The sequence below is a fragment of the Saccostrea echinata genome, unplaced genomic scaffold, assembly GCF_033153115.1.
Source record: "Saccostrea echinata isolate AGI-Se365-2 ecotype Australia unplaced genomic scaffold, CSIRO_AGI_Sech_v1 ptg000028l, whole genome shotgun sequence".
Lineage (NCBI taxonomy): Eukaryota > Metazoa > Mollusca > Bivalvia > Ostreida > Ostreidae > Saccostrea > Saccostrea echinata.
In genome coordinates, this window is record NW_026889777.1 from 3,712,230 (window position 1) to 3,727,462 (window position 15,233).

At 33.2% G+C, this 15,233-nt stretch overlaps 2 protein-coding genes across 2 annotated transcripts; both read right to left on the reverse strand.

Moving 5' to 3' along the window:
- Positions 1 to 310: 310 nt before the first annotated feature.
- LOC133193914 (mucin-2-like) lies at positions 311 to 10,060 on the reverse strand. The gene is made up of 5 exons (XM_061329826.1): positions 9,388 to 10,060; positions 5,864 to 5,967; positions 2,749 to 2,974; positions 1,167 to 1,300; positions 311 to 400 (listed from the first exon to the last, which is right to left on the reverse strand). Exons 1-5 carry the CDS (start codon positions 10,058 to 10,060, stop codon positions 311 to 313), a joined length of 1,227 nt encoding a protein of 408 aa, XP_061185810.1.
- Positions 10,061 to 10,379: 319 nt separating this feature from the next.
- Positions 10,380 to 14,086, reverse strand: LOC133193915 (fibroblast growth factor receptor-like 1). Its single transcript, XM_061329827.1, has 5 exons — positions 13,999 to 14,086; positions 13,251 to 13,414; positions 11,466 to 11,589; positions 10,538 to 10,698; positions 10,380 to 10,385 (listed from the first exon to the last, which is right to left on the reverse strand). The coding sequence occupies exons 1-5, from the start codon at positions 14,084 to 14,086 to the stop codon at positions 10,380 to 10,382; spliced, it is 543 nt and encodes a 180-aa protein (XP_061185811.1).
- Positions 14,087 to 15,233: the final 1,147 nt, after the last annotated feature.

The following is a 15,233-nucleotide window of genomic DNA, read 5'->3' on the forward strand; positions in this document are numbered from 1 at the left end:
CTAAAGTTAAACCCCATATGGCATATATAATGTGCTTGATTTTGAATTTATCTAAATCTTCTGTTCGAAAGATTTTGTTATATAAATCAACACGTGAGCAAACCATTACAAATCTTCTTTTATCAAGGACATACTTTACGTATAGTATCTTCGATAATTTTGCAAGATATTATAGAGTTAATTAAATATTAAAGTACATTCCGATGTTCTAAGACAAAAAAATCATAATACATTAACAGGGGTTTTGAAAAATGTCAAATGATGAAAATCCTTTTCCATAAAGATATATTTTCAATGAGAAAGAGACTAATTATATACTAGTAGTTGTAGCTGATATTTCCTCAAAATGAGTTCTAGAAGTTATCATAAGAGTCTCATAAACGTTTTTAACTTTCAGGAACTAGAGAAAAAGATAAAAACAACTTTAATTTGCATGTGTCCTTTAGTATTTATGCACTGTTTTCTCAACAACAGACTAAAATATAACACAGATTCGGAATACTAAAAAGACATGATTAAAGAACAATTCCGTATTTTGATAGAAGAGGTGTCCCCTCTCAATAATGTAAAAACCAAATATTTAACAGATATGGTTGGCTACATAATAAAATATACACTGTACACACTTGTTAAGATATTGAGCTTTGTTAGAAAACAAAACTTGGAAATTTTTGTGGATTATTATAAGATATTATGATTTGAATATATTTTATTGCACATGTGCTTTGGGACTGGACAAAAGTTCGAAAAACTTAAATACTATAAGATATCATAATGACCCAATTGAATATCAAAAGATATTCAAATATATATAAGTGTTAGAAATTGATACATGTAATTTCAATAAACGAAGAAAGCATGCATAATGATAGTAAAATTTAATCAATTCATATTTCTCTCCTATAATAAAGAAAGGTGAGAAAAGGACAAAAATATCCATAAGAGTCACTGAACCCCCATAGTTTGGAAAAAAATACAATTCAGGTTTTATTAAATAAGATGTTCATATTGTCATTTGTCAGAGTTTCCGTTTTATACAAATATACCAGCTTATTTTCTCATCCCTGAGCTTACTTAAGTTTCATTTCCTGAAGTGTAATTCATACTTTCTAATACTGGGGTGTATTTGTATTATATGACATCTTTCTCCGATTGCAATAATATACCAAAAACATTATCACGAGCACGACCCCCACGGCCACACCAACGATTATGTAAATTGTATTTGAAGTTGTTTCCTCTTCTGCCTCATCATGCTGTGTTGATTCTTTACTGGTCAGTGGACGTTGTTTGTTAAATTCTGTTAAGATTGTTTTTAAGTTAATATGACTGAGAAAATTGAAATAAATATTAATATTGATCACTAAGCCTTGCTATTAATAACTAATGAGCCTTTAACATTAATCTTAAAATGATGTGTTCCCTTATGTCAATAAAGAAAAAGGGGGATAAATAAGATTATTATATGATTGAATAATTCAAACCTCTCCGAATGGCTGACATCCAACTTCGTAGAAAAATACTACGATATTTCATCGGCACGCGACCTTCCAGGTTAACATAGGGATTTATTTTTTTCTACATTGGACTCAAAGTAGAATGAGAACTTCTATACTGATACGATACGTTCACCGGCATTCGACTTCCACTCAGATAAATGTTACATTCAGCACTTGGTATGGGTATGTGTGTTAAAGATTGGGGCCGAGGATAGAAGGGTGTCCCCCTTCCTCCTTATTTTATTATTTAATTAAATGTTTACTATATTAATTTAGCATAAACCTTTCATTGCAAGATTGCAAGAATGCTTGCCTTCCCCCTACCCTTTTTGTATTCAAATTACTCCAATGTTCATGGACAATACATCCTCCCCCAAGGAAATAAGACTTTGGAGTGTGAAGAGTTCTCATTTCTATGCTTGGCAGTGATTTCTTTATAGGTACATTGTCAATTATTTTCCTTCCTGTCCCCCTTTCAAAATACATACAATGTGTGTCTGACCATTTTTTTTTTTCTGCCAGACAATTCCAAATTGATGCAACTGGTTATGTTTAGTTTAACCCTGCTCTCTCACTTTGTTTAGCCAGGACTTCAACATATGTAAATAATTTTAAAAAATATACCATGGTTCGCTTAGCGAGCTTTTATCATTTAATCATTAAATCATGTAATAAAAATAATTGCTTTTATTAAGTCAATATGATGACTGAACCATTCTCGAAATACAAACCTTAGGGCTCGGTGAATATTGTACTTCTCAGGTGACTAAGTCAATATATTGACCTCAAAAACAGCAATCTTTGTATATTATCACATGTTTACTCCTTTATACGGTGGATATAGTTCATGGGATATCGTTTTTATATCAAAGGGTGTGAAGTCACAATGGTTTTTGTCTGAATTTGATCAAGTCAAATATTGTGGATTTACAACAGTAAAACAGTGTAAAACATGTAATAGCTATGTGTAAAACACATGATAAAAAGAATCTCTTATGGTTTGTGGTAAGATCCTAGGTTTTTTTCATCCAACTCGTTGTGTGTTTTTATCCCCGAGCCTTAGCAAGGGGATAAGAATACACAACTAGTTGGAGAAAAAATCATATTCAACTACAAACCATGGGAGACCTACATGTATTGCCTGTTCTCGTTCTTTTAAAAATAAATACTGATTGCAATTGCTCATTGTGTTTGTTAGTCTTGATGATGAAATTGCACCTTAAATGCTAAAAAATTAAAATTATATTACTCTCAAGATCCTCGTTGTCTGTGATATCTGGGAAATGCATCATAGGACTTTTGGTTATTGGTCGTGGCGTCGTTGTAATGGTGGTGGTTGGAGTAGTGTTGTTTGTTGTTGCTTCTGTTGTGGTGGTTGTTATTGTGATGCTGGTGTTAGGTTTCACTGTGGTGTTTGTTATATTTTTGGTAGTGGTGGTGGTCAGTGAAGTGGTGGTGATGGTTTGTGGATGTCCCTGTAATGATGAAGGTGATGTGTGGTTTTGTTGTGATGCTAGTTCGTATTTTATAGCGTAGGTCCACCGTCTAGCAGTATTAGTTGTCACTATAGTGCTTAGTGATGGTTTTGTTGTGGGATAGTTATTGATCTTCTAGTGATGGTGGTTGTTGTTGAATTTTAGGTTCCGGTGGTTGTTTTGGCATTTTAACTGTATTCTGATTTTTACATCAAATAATGGGCCAAATTTGGCCATAATCATAACCTCTCCTTTAATGCATCCCCAAAATTAACATGTTTTCGAAATGCGAATTTGATATCAAGAAAAATACTTTGTTTAACACATTCAATTATTTACGTCATTTAATTAATATTTAACTTAATATTATGCTGTAACTGTTAACTTGAAAAGGTATAATAAGAAATTGTGATTTGCTTTTGAATTGTAATAATTGATACTGCTTTAGAATCTTTTTTTTTTTTTCTTTCATTTTTTTAGCAATCTTACCTACAACATTCAAAAGGAAGGTAAAGTAGTCGTAGACTGTCTTCTGAATTTTGGACAATATAAGTATAGCTTCCGGTGTCTGATTTCTGGAGAATCTTGAGTCTTAACCATTTCTGGCTATTGCCTAAAATTTAATTTACGCATATTAAATTTTTAAAACGTTTCACTTTTTTGTTAAGACATAAACTTAAAAAAAATAATAATAACTCAAAAAAGATCGCAAAAATAAATTCATAAATCTTTAAGTTTACCCTTCAAATGTTACAAAAATGTATTGACTATTAATTTTTAAAACCCCAGAATTTAATATATCATTTCTTTCAAAAATTTCTACATGAGAAGAGGAATACACTTCCTGTGGCCTTAAACTCGGCATTCAGATATATCGGCGACGTTTTATCAATTAACAATAGTTACTTCCATTCATATGTCAATTCGATATATCCTGTGAACTTGAAATTAAAGACACCACAGAGTCTGCCACATCTGTTTCATATTTTGAAATCTTACTCACTGTAGAAGATAAGGACCAACTAACAACTAAATTATATGACAAACGAGATGACTTCAGTTTTTCCATCTTTCCTTATTTATGTAGCTATATTCCGCTATCACCTGCATTTGGTGTTAAGGTCTCCCAACTTATTAGATACTCAAGAGCATGCTCGGAGTACGATCATTTTTTAAACCAAGGCAGGCTATTGGCAGATAAGTTGATGTTACAGGATTTCAACAACCTTGTTTAAAGTCATCGTTTCGGAAATTATATGGTCGTTATGATGACCTTGTTAACAAATATAACCTATCATTGGGTCGTATTTTGCTTGACGTGTTTCATACCAATTGTTAGGTCTTTCTTTTTATATACAATTTGCCTACGGAACGTTCAGTCTACCTGATCAATACATAGGACTTACTGCCAGTGTGACCGGTCAACAGGGGATGCTTACTCCTCCTTGACACCTACTCATCTCTCTAACTCCCAGTCGTCCATGTTTTATGCCCTGTTCGCAGATACGTATTGTTTGTAGATGTTTTGAGATTGATATTTTTCGTTATCTTCTTCTTTTTCATTCCTTTCTCTCTAAAATGAACTTTTCAGTGCATGATACATGTTAATTAAGGTGTATAATATGGATTGAATTAGAGATTGTTAGAAAAAGATTCAAAACAAAAAGAGGAAAATTTTCATTTTCCTTCTTATGTGGAATAACGGTTATATTTTTCTATATCACGTTTATTGCAATATATTTCTGTAGATTATTTATAATAAACAATATTTTTTTTAAGATTGCTGATTACTGATGTTGAGGAATTCAATCATACTTATAACAATAATACCTGTCCAAAAAAAGACTAATCTTAAAATTCATTTTCCCAAAAATAACATGTTCAGTGATTTTGATCGTAATGACAATCATATACAATATAAATGCAATAAATAGGATTTTATCTTCATATTTCAAAATAAAATTTCCAATATAAAAACTTATATACCTTAAGTCGTAATTTTTTTCATAAAACACATCTCCGTCTTTGAACCACGTTGTTTTTGGCTTGGGATACACGTATATTGAACAGTTAAGCTGGACGTCACTTCCCGAAAACTTGGTAATACTGATACCCTAATTGAGTGTCCATGGCTGTGGCTTCTTTCATGTTGGAGCTTTAAGAATACTGTAATCGTTTTTTTTTTTACGGATTCATCATTCCGCGAAAACATAATTTCTGTTCAATCCACGGGTAGAAAATTATGCGGATTTCTTACATTGCTATTATGTACCTTAGATGTCCTTTAAGTACGCTGGGACAAATTTCTTCGGAGAATTTATGAACGCGTACATATAGCGTAAATTCATACCACGCGGAAAAACGTTCTTCTACAGTATATTAATAGCAAGAACATAATATTATTAAATTTCAGACGTACTGTATTTTCAATGACTGAACTTTGAATAAAAATACTCATTTAAATTTATATTAAACTAGAATTAAAAAAAAATTCAAGTAAATTAAATTTGATTGTTTTAAAGAGGTTGGTGTTCACTTTTTATTGTCTTCATATGATAATTTATATGACAAATATGATGACTTCAATTTTTCCATCATCAACTTTCTTTATTTATAGAGTAAGATTCTGGCATCACCTGCATATGGGGGTTTACGTCTCCCATCTTATTCGATACTCGAGTGAATGAGTACTGTCAACCTTTAAACCGAGGTAGGCAACTGACAGATAAGTTGATGTTACAAGGATTTCAACAACATTGTTTAAAGTCGGTATTTCGTTCATTCTTTGGACTTTATAATGACTTTGTTAGCAAATATAACCTATCATTGGGTCGTTTTTTGGCTGACGTATTTCGTACCAATTGTTTGACTACGGAACGTTTAATCTACCTGCTCATAGAGCTCACGGCGGGTGTGACTGGTCGACGGGGGATACTTGCTCCTTCTGGGCACCTGATCCACCTCTGGGATTTCTAGGGTCTGTATTTTATGCCCTGTTCACAAATATGAATTGTTTGTAGATTTTTTTAAATCGACCACTGTTCGTTTCTTCATCATTTTCATGTAATGATAATTTTTAGAGAGACATTTCAATGTGAACTGCTGGATAGGCCTGTAAATTATTTGAGATTTGACTTGTAAGGTAGTTCCATTAGTCATTACTCTGTACTAGAAGTACTGCATTGTCTGAAACAGGGAGGAGTGACTAAATTGGTTTGAATACTATCTAGGAGGATTCTTGACTAGAAATGGATAACTCGGAGACATTAGCAAAGATATTTACGTAAGATCTTAATTCACAGCTAACTTCAATTTGTGAAGTAAGGCCTAAGTATAATTAACAACATAAACAAATTTAGTCGTACTTAAAAGCCTAGATTGACTTTGATACATGTACGACCACTTGTACAAACTTTAATGTAAATAAATTTTAGCATTATATCACTCAAAACTTTTTGAGCACATGACTGTTTGCTTAAATTGCCCAAATTTTACTGGAAGTTATTGTTGACAAAGTACTGGCAGATATATACCAAGATCAATCTCAAAGCTATATTCATCATGCATATAATGCAAATAAATCCAAATTACAAAAAAAACGATAAGTTGAATCATACAAAAATACAATTTAACTATTTCAATCAATGTTGAAACAAAAACTGTAGTCAGAAGTCATTCTGCATTTTATTTCCCATCTAAAATATTTTAGAATACTTACGCTTGTTTTTGTTTTGACCATCCACTGCTGATACAAGACAAACATTGCCCACCAGTAAAAATATAACCAAACGTTCGAAAGGCGTCATGATATCAAATGTTATGCTCACGATATATGAAAAGAATGCTTTCCCTTCTTCGTAATGCAAATTTGCTTCGTTTGGATTCTGCGTTTACTAAGATTTTAAAAATCTACAAAAAGTTGCGTCCTTCTTTCTCTTGCTCTCCAATTGTAATTTGAAATCAGGAAAATTGAAAACAGTCTTGGGCCAAAGATAATTGACACAAAAAGGAAGCTTTGTCAAAGTCAACTTTTAATAAAACTTGACCAAATGTCAAGAAACACTTCATTTCCAAAGTCCCTAGATCTTCTAGCCCACTCACACCAACTTTTCCGTCAAACATTTACAAAGGCGTGATAGTGCAGTTTTATAGACTTAAGATTAAATAAAAAAAAAAAAAAAAAAAAAACAGGCGTGAATTACATAAAATAAAAGTTAAAAAAATGCACTGGTCGGGAGGGATTGTCCTTCACACGACAACACCTCTCAGAAAAGAAAATACGGAAGGTTAATAAGGGATAATAAATTCTTTACTGACATGCACCAAGAATAAAACACAAACAACTGATTTTATTTACATAACCAAATTAATCATTGATGCGCATTGAATTTTTTACTGACAGCATATTCTTTTATAATTTTCATAATAACCCACATCACACGCCTGATTTTGAAGACAGGAATAACTCTGAAAATTATAAATTAAATAATTATTTTTGAACTTCATAAAATTTTCAACTTCAGCAGTAATATAAAAAAGAAATAGAAAATTATACAAGTAATTTCAATAATCAAGAAAAACATACATCACGATAGTGAAATTTATTCTATTCATTTTTCTTTTTAATAAGACATAAGAAACTTTAAAAAAAGACAAAAATATAAATAAAAGTCACTGAACTCCCTTTGTTTGAAGACAGTGCCATTCAGGTTTTATTAAATAACATGCTGAGGTCACTTGTCGGAGTTGCCGATTTATACAGATATACCAGCTATTTTTTTTCATTCCTGAGCTTACTCAAGTCTCATTTCCTAAGGTGCATTTCTCACATTGGGGTGTATTTGTATTATATGACATCTTTCTCCGATTGCAATAATACAACACAAAAACCATCAAGAGCACGATCCCTACGGCCACACCCACGATTATGTAAACAGTATTTGAAATTGTTTCCTCTTCTGCCTCATCAAGCTGTGATGATTTTTTACTGGTCGGTGGAAGTTGTATGTTAAATTCTGTAAAGTTTGAAGTCAATATGACTGAGAAATTTGAATTAAAACAGATATTAATTTTGAACACTAATCCTTGATATTAACAACTATAATGATCTTTTAACATTAATCCTAAAATGATGGGTTCCTTTAGGTCAATAAAGAAAAAGGGGGATAAATAAGATTATTTCATGATTGAATAAATCCTAGCTCTCTAAATGCCTGACATCTAAAATTGTAGAAAAATATTACGATATGTTCATAGGCACGTGACCTACCAGGTAAGCATAGGAATTTATTTTTTTTTACACTGGACTCAAAAAAGAATGAAAACTTCTATTTTGATACGATACGTTCACCCGCATCCGACCTCCACCCAGTTGAATAACATATAGGCACATGATATGTGTGTGTTAAAGGGTGGGGTTGGGGTGGAAGGGTGTGCCCCTTCCTACTCTTTTATGAAAGGAAATATAAACTTTATTAATTTAGTATAATCCTGTTTATTGTAAGTCTGGTTTCTCTCCTCCCCATCCTACCTCTTTTATATTATAATTCCCCCATTGTTGATGGACAGTTACCCCATCCCCACCCCCACACACACTCACACACACGAAGTAAGATTTTGGAGTTAGGATAATTCTCTTTTTTAAGCTTGATACATGTAATTCTTTTTTAGGTAAATTGTCAATTATTCTCCTTCCTGTCCCCCTCCCCCTTTCGAAATGGATGCTACGTGTCTGACAATTATTTTATTTTTTTTTCTTCAAGAAAATTCCAAATTGATACAACTGGTTATGTTTATTTTAACCCTCCCTTCTCACTGTGTTAGGCTAGGACTTCAACAATTGTAAACAATCAAGAAAGAATACCATGGTTCGCTTAAAGAGTTTGTATTATTTGAATCATGTATCATTAAATTAAGTTAAAGAAACAATATTTTTTTTTTCAGTCAATAGGATGATCGTGTCATCACCCTCGGGTTCGGTGAATATTGTACTCCTCAGGTGATCATCATATTAATCTAAAACAGCATTAATTGTATAATATTGTTTGTTCTTATATTTCGGTAAACAAGTTGTAAAAAATATGGATAATAGATGTTTCTTTGAGTTTACTATGCTTTTAAATACTGTTGACGTACTTTTTTTTCCGCGTGGTATTAATTCACGCTATTGTACGCGGTCACAAGTTTTCCTCGGAAATTTGACACAATGTGCATTTCAGACATACAAAGGCAATTCAAGAAGTTCCGCATAATTTTCTTCATACGGATTGAAATAAAATTATGATTCCGCGGAATTATGATCCCGTGGAGAAAAATACGTGTACAGTATAAAATAATTGACGCAATTGCTTATTGTTTTTGTTAGTATTCATGATCAAATTGTGCCTATGCTAAGAAAGTCAAAATAAGATTACTCTCAAGATGCTCGTCGTCTGTGGTATCTGGGAAATGTATCATAGGACTTTTGGTTATTGGTCGTGGCTTCATTGTAGTGATGGTGGTTGGAGTAGAGTTGGTTGTGGTTGCTTCTGTTGTGGTGGTTGTTATTGTGGAGCTGGTGTTAGGTTTCACTGTGGTGTTTGTAATATTTCTGGTAATGGTGGTGGTCATTGAAGTGGTGGTGATGGTTGGCGGATTTGTGGTTGTATTTGTATTGATGGCGGTGGTGTGTGGTTTTGTTGTGATGGTACTTCGTAGTTTATTAGCGATCGTCATCCTTGGGGAAGTATTAGTTGTAGTCACTAGAGTGTTTAATGATGGTTTTCTTGTTATTGGTCTTCTGTTGTTAGTGGTTGTTATTGGAGATTTGATTCTGGAGGTTGTTTTTTGAGAGATTGTGGGTGATCTGGTGGTTGTAATCGTAGTTGTGGTAGTGGCTGTTGGAGTGGTTCTGTTTTGTTTTACTGTGATGGTAGTTTTATGTCTTTTGGTGGTAATGATTGTCGGATAGGTGGTGGTTGCGGTTGTTGTGGTGGTGGTGGTGTTGTTCAGTTGGTTTGTTGTAATGGTAGTCGTTGTTGTTGTTGTAGTTTGTCTTACAGTCAGCCATACATCAACCAACTTTATGCCGATATAATTTTTTGCCATGCATGTGTATTTTCCAGTATCTTTTGGGCTAGCACTCTCAATAACAATTTCTGGCCCCTTGCGTAGAAGTTTCTAAGAGCAAATATTGACAAGTATATTTAAATTCATTACTACTAAGGACACCAGGGAAAATGAAACATCTACAAGATATCTACAATAAGAATTTGTCATTGATGAAAGATACGTTCCGATTTCGACTTACAAAAGTAAGAAGATGATTTTCATAATTGATCATGCACTCAAAAATAAGCTTTGTTCTTAAAAAGAATATTGATGCATTCAGACTTATGGATGCCTCTTACTTCTCTAAATGTGCCTTTTAAATCTGGTTAAAGAGATCAAATGTCAGTAACTATATGTATTTGCAATTTGTAACACCTTCACATTTTTACGTTTGTAATAATTTTGTATATAATTATAACTATATTCACTTACTATGTTGCAAGTGGAGCTTGGGATGTTTAAGTGCACGCATACATCTTTATTGTATCCACCTGTATCACCAACTTCAGTGTCCCGCTTTATCCACTGAGTGGTGGCATCTGGGTCATTCAAGACGCGGCATCGGAACACTACCCTCTCTCCCTCCATCACTGTGACATTCTGAGGCTCCTCTACCTCTAGTGGCCAAGGTCTTCCTTTATGTAATATCAAATGTTACTGCCGCTGGAAGTTTAGATATACTTTTGTTCAAATATTTTACGTATAGTCTGTCCCACATGACCTCATTACACATTCGAATTATAATTTTTTAAACAATTTTTCGTCAGATTTAATAAATACAACTCGAAACACATACGTTTGATTTTTTTTTACCTTACAAATTAACATTTTTTATTTTAGCCATTGTTTTTTTAGGACACGAAGAAGTTGTTGCTGTTGAGGGAATTGTACAAACATCAAAATTTGTTTCGTCATTACCCTATGAAAATCACTAATAATAATGGATCCCTTACCGAAGTAGAGGCCATTTTTGCAATGTTAAATTCCCGTAAACTTTTGAATTTTGCCGCGGTGTCCATATATTAGTTGAATTAAATTAAGGGATCACATATGATTTTGGGAAAATCCATAAATTGCACGTAATTTGAAATAGTTATATGATTGGAGATAAAATGCAAAAAGTGATGACGTTAGTATCGTCAAACCATAGGAAGGATTAATATTTTCGTCTTGGTCATGTTATTACTAACCAATTAGTGCAACAAGAAGTTAAGTTATACTTTTTTTCAGATATATTAATCGCATATTGATTTACATTGTCCCAATAACGTTACTTTTATTAAATCTCTTCTACAGGTATTTTTACTATCATTGTTCCACAAACACGCCCTCACACACACACGATATTATTTTTACTCTTTCTGACAAATTTCTTGTGAAAACAGCAAGAAAACAAACTTACGAATGATATTGACAGTATATGTGAAATTGAGACTACCCTCTGAATTATGGACCACACAGCTATATTCTCCCGTGTCTGATGTCTGTGTATCATTTAGCAGCAATGAGAATCGTCTGGTTTCTGTCTAAAAAAAGAATTCGTTGAACAATTAACCGTGGACAATTGAATTGAATAATTGTGATATGTGAACCTTTGTTTACATTTTATTGCAGTTTACGTGTATTTGTGGGTTTTTTTTTTTTTTTTTTTTGTGTATTGCACTGACACTGCAAGTGTTGTAAGTTTCTCCTGGTAACTTTCTCTGCTGCTACGGAAGATGCACACAGTTACTTTTTTCGCTTTTCGGAGTGTTTTTCAATTCATCCGTCTACACAGGTGAAAACTGAATACATTGAATCGTGACTAAGTGAACGGCTTATATATAGGGGCCTCAGATATCTAAAGACAGAATAAAAGAATATGGCGGACAAATTCCTTTTACGAATCGTGTTTAACTTGTAAAACCTCCTTTAATACATGTGGCCAACGTTGTGATATTTCTTAGCGTTGCAAAATTTGTCAGAAGTTTGTCTCAAATATATTTCATAGGTCGCTAAGTCATTGCCATGATCTCTAAGTAATCTCCTAGAGGGATGCAAATTCTCCATGGTCTCATCAAAATTTTTATTCTAGCTCAACAATCCCAATAGTAAATTGTCTCTCAAGGAACGCCCAAAGAGAGTTGTAAGATTTACTCAACGATCTCCTAAGTTTCCAAATTAGCTATAGAGTCTTTTAAAGAACGCAGATCGTTTATTATTTTGTTAAAATACATTATGATTGTACACACAAGTACTCTTTAGTTGATATTAAAAAGATGCTTGAGTTTCTGACTGATAATATCTATGTGGTTTTTGGAGACCAGGTCTTTCAAAATTCTATTGAAATTGCCATGGGTACCAATTGCGCCCCGCTATTAGCAGATCTATTTTTGTATTCATATGAAGCAGAATTTATTCAGAATCTTATGTGTGAGAAAAACAAATTTCTTGCTGTGGCCTTCAACTCGACATTTAGATATATCGACGACGTATTATCAATTGACAATAGTTATTTCCATTCATTTGTCGACACGATATATCACAGTGAACTTGAAATAAAACAAGTTGATGAAACAAGAATATCAACAGTCTCGTTTAAAGTCATCATTTCGTAAGCTCTACGGTCGATACAATGACCTTGTCAGCAAACACAATGTATCATTAAGTCAAATGCTGACTGACGTTTCCCATATTAATTGTTAAGCCATTATTTACACACAGAATTTTTTTAACAAAATAATTTTGCAAATGACCAATGACAATGTAAGTAAATTTACGACTTCCATTTTTATGTCAAAAAGCCTGGACTTTAATTTATTGTGGGGAATGGCTGTATACAGAGTTGAAAAGTAAGTTTTTATGTTATTGATTTTGGTAAAAAATTTTCCCAAAGTTCCTTGGAATTTTTAAATATCAACATCTGATTTACACCACCTTTGAATATATTTTTGCACAGTACTCCTGACGTTTCTCCTTCACTGCTGTTAATATTTTAGTGAGGAGTAAAGAAAGAGGCTTGGTAGAACATTTACTGGAACCCGCTATGTATCTTTGTTTGTAAAGATTTTTATGAAGTTTCGGAATCCAATATAAATATGGTAATTCAAATTCAATGTGGATGTTGGGAATATTAAAAATATTCAAAACTGGCAGATGATTTTGAAGAATTTCCCCTTAGAAAGGAGGAAAGCTAAAGCTAACTCACATTTAATCGTTGACTAGCATTAAACCAATCCCCGTTTTTGTACCACGTTGTTTTTGGTGTAGGATTTCCTGATGCTGGACAAGTAAGATTGATGTCACTTCCTGTTAACTGGGCAACGTTGTTCTCTCCCTTGAAGGGTCTGGACTTGGGTATCCATCTTGGAGCTGTAAAATGAATAAACATTACTTTTGTGATTCCATTAAAGTGTGTGAGGGTGTGTGTGTATGAATAATTTGTGTCTCTCGGGTTATCTATATAATCGTGCAGTTGATTATAAAATATTTACATTTCCAAATATTTTTCCTTCAGATTCTTTGCAAATTAGAGAAAGTTCATTCTCATGAACTACCGTAGGATGAGTAAGAATATTTCCATTGTGATGTGACTAAAGTAAAAAAATAATGCAAACTTTTTTTTTCAAAAATGATCGTTGAATGACAAAAAATATTTGGCAAGTCATCAGAAAAATAATTTAAATATAAGATATGAATTTAATTTTTGAGAATTCATGAGGTACATGGACTACAACGCTTCACGTCTGCATATTTATCATGAGGCGCTAACGCGCTTCATGAAATATGCCGGCGTGAAGCGTCGTAGTTCATGTCCTCATGAATTCTCAAAAATTAAATTCATCTCTTAAATAAATTTCCAAATACACTGCCATAGATATTCAAATATGAATACATTGTGATCTGATCTAAAATTTTTAGTTCCATAAGTGTCTTACCAATTACTCATTACTTACCAATGAGTTTCTTTTGACCATCCACCAGCAAAACAGGAGAAATGCTACACACCAGCAACAAACTCACGAAATGTTGAATAGGCAACATTATGATAAAAATGAAGAATTCAATTCGGTAAAATATGATGATAGCCTCTGTTACGTTATGTTCAAAATGCCCAAATAAAAAATGACCTTGGTTCCTTTATTATAAGTCAAGTTTAATGTGCCATGCAATATACTTTCTCCGGTTTTTCCTTTTGCAATCTGAAATCATGCAATTAAAAATAGCATTGAATACATCGTCATTGTCACAAAAAGGAAGATAGTTGAGGATCTCAGAGACTTTTAGGCAGGGGACAATATGTTAAGGAGCACTTTACTTAAAAAAGAATTTTTGTTTTTTTTTTATGATTTCCTGCTATAACGTTGAGCAAGGACTAATGACTAGACCTGTAAGGCATCTTTAAAGCTGAACATGATTCGTAAAAGGAATGTGTCCGCCATATTTGCTTGGTCTCTCGCTATATCTGAGGACCCATATATAAAGCCGCTCACTTAGTCACTGTTCAGTGTAATCAATCGTCACCGGTGCAGACGGACGTATGCCTATACAGCACTCGGTAGCGACAAAAAATAACTGAGTACTTCGTCTTATGCAGGAGAGTAAGATACCAAAGAAACTTACAACAGTTGCACAGGTCAGTGCTGTATACAAACAAACACAAATACACGTTACTGCAATAAAATGTATAAGAAAGGTAATGCAAGATAAACAGCACGAACACGGGTTGCCATTCCACGCCGATACCCGTGATAATAAAGCAGTCAGGTGTAACGAATGCGAAGAATATACCCCGGTGCTGATATCGTAGAAAGTAATATTGAAATGGCGTGTGCCTATTTACGAGTCGTGTTCAGCTTTATATCACGCGAAAAAGTCCTCTAGCACTATTGCAAAAGCTTTTCCTGTGGATAAAATTAATTACAAAAACTAATAATCTTATTAGTTTATGCATTATTAGACAAGTTTTTCTAAGTTTGTCTCTTTGTATTGAATTCCATATACGAAAGCCAACTGCTAACTGCCTACTGCTCACTGCATTACCAACTGCTTACTGCCAACTTCTGATTGCCTCTGCCAACTCTTTACTGCCATTGCATGCTTAAAAATGATATTGACTTGTTTTATATTCAATACGAATGCTTGGTTAAATAAGTATTACAACAATGAAAAAAGGGGCGGATCTAGAATT

Excerpts from the sequence above, each read along its gene's own strand:
- LOC133193915 (XM_061329827.1), bottom strand. The coding sequence starts at position 14,086 with ATGTTGCCTATTCAACATTTCGTGAGTTTGTTGCTGGTGTGTAGCATT. Across the intron at positions 13,415-13,998 it reads TGGTCAAAAGAAACTCATTG|CTCCAAGATGGATACCCAAG; the intron begins GTAAGTAATGAG and ends TTCATTTTACAG. Across the intron at positions 11,590-13,250 it reads ATGCTAGTCAACGATTAAAT|ACAGAAACCAGACGATTCTC; the intron begins GTGAGTTAGCTT and ends TTCTTTTTTTAG.
- LOC133193914 (XM_061329826.1), bottom strand. The coding sequence starts at position 10,060 with ATGGCAAAAAATTATATCGGCATAAAGTTGGTTGATGTATGGCTGACT. Across the intron at positions 2,975-5,863 it reads GCCGTGAGCTCTATGAGCAG|GGACATCCACAAACCATCAC; the intron begins GTAGATTAAACG and ends TCATCATTACAG. Across the intron at positions 1,301-2,748 it reads AGACAACGAGGATCTTGAGA|AATTTAACAAACAACGTCCA; the intron begins GTAATATAATTT and ends CAATCTTAACAG.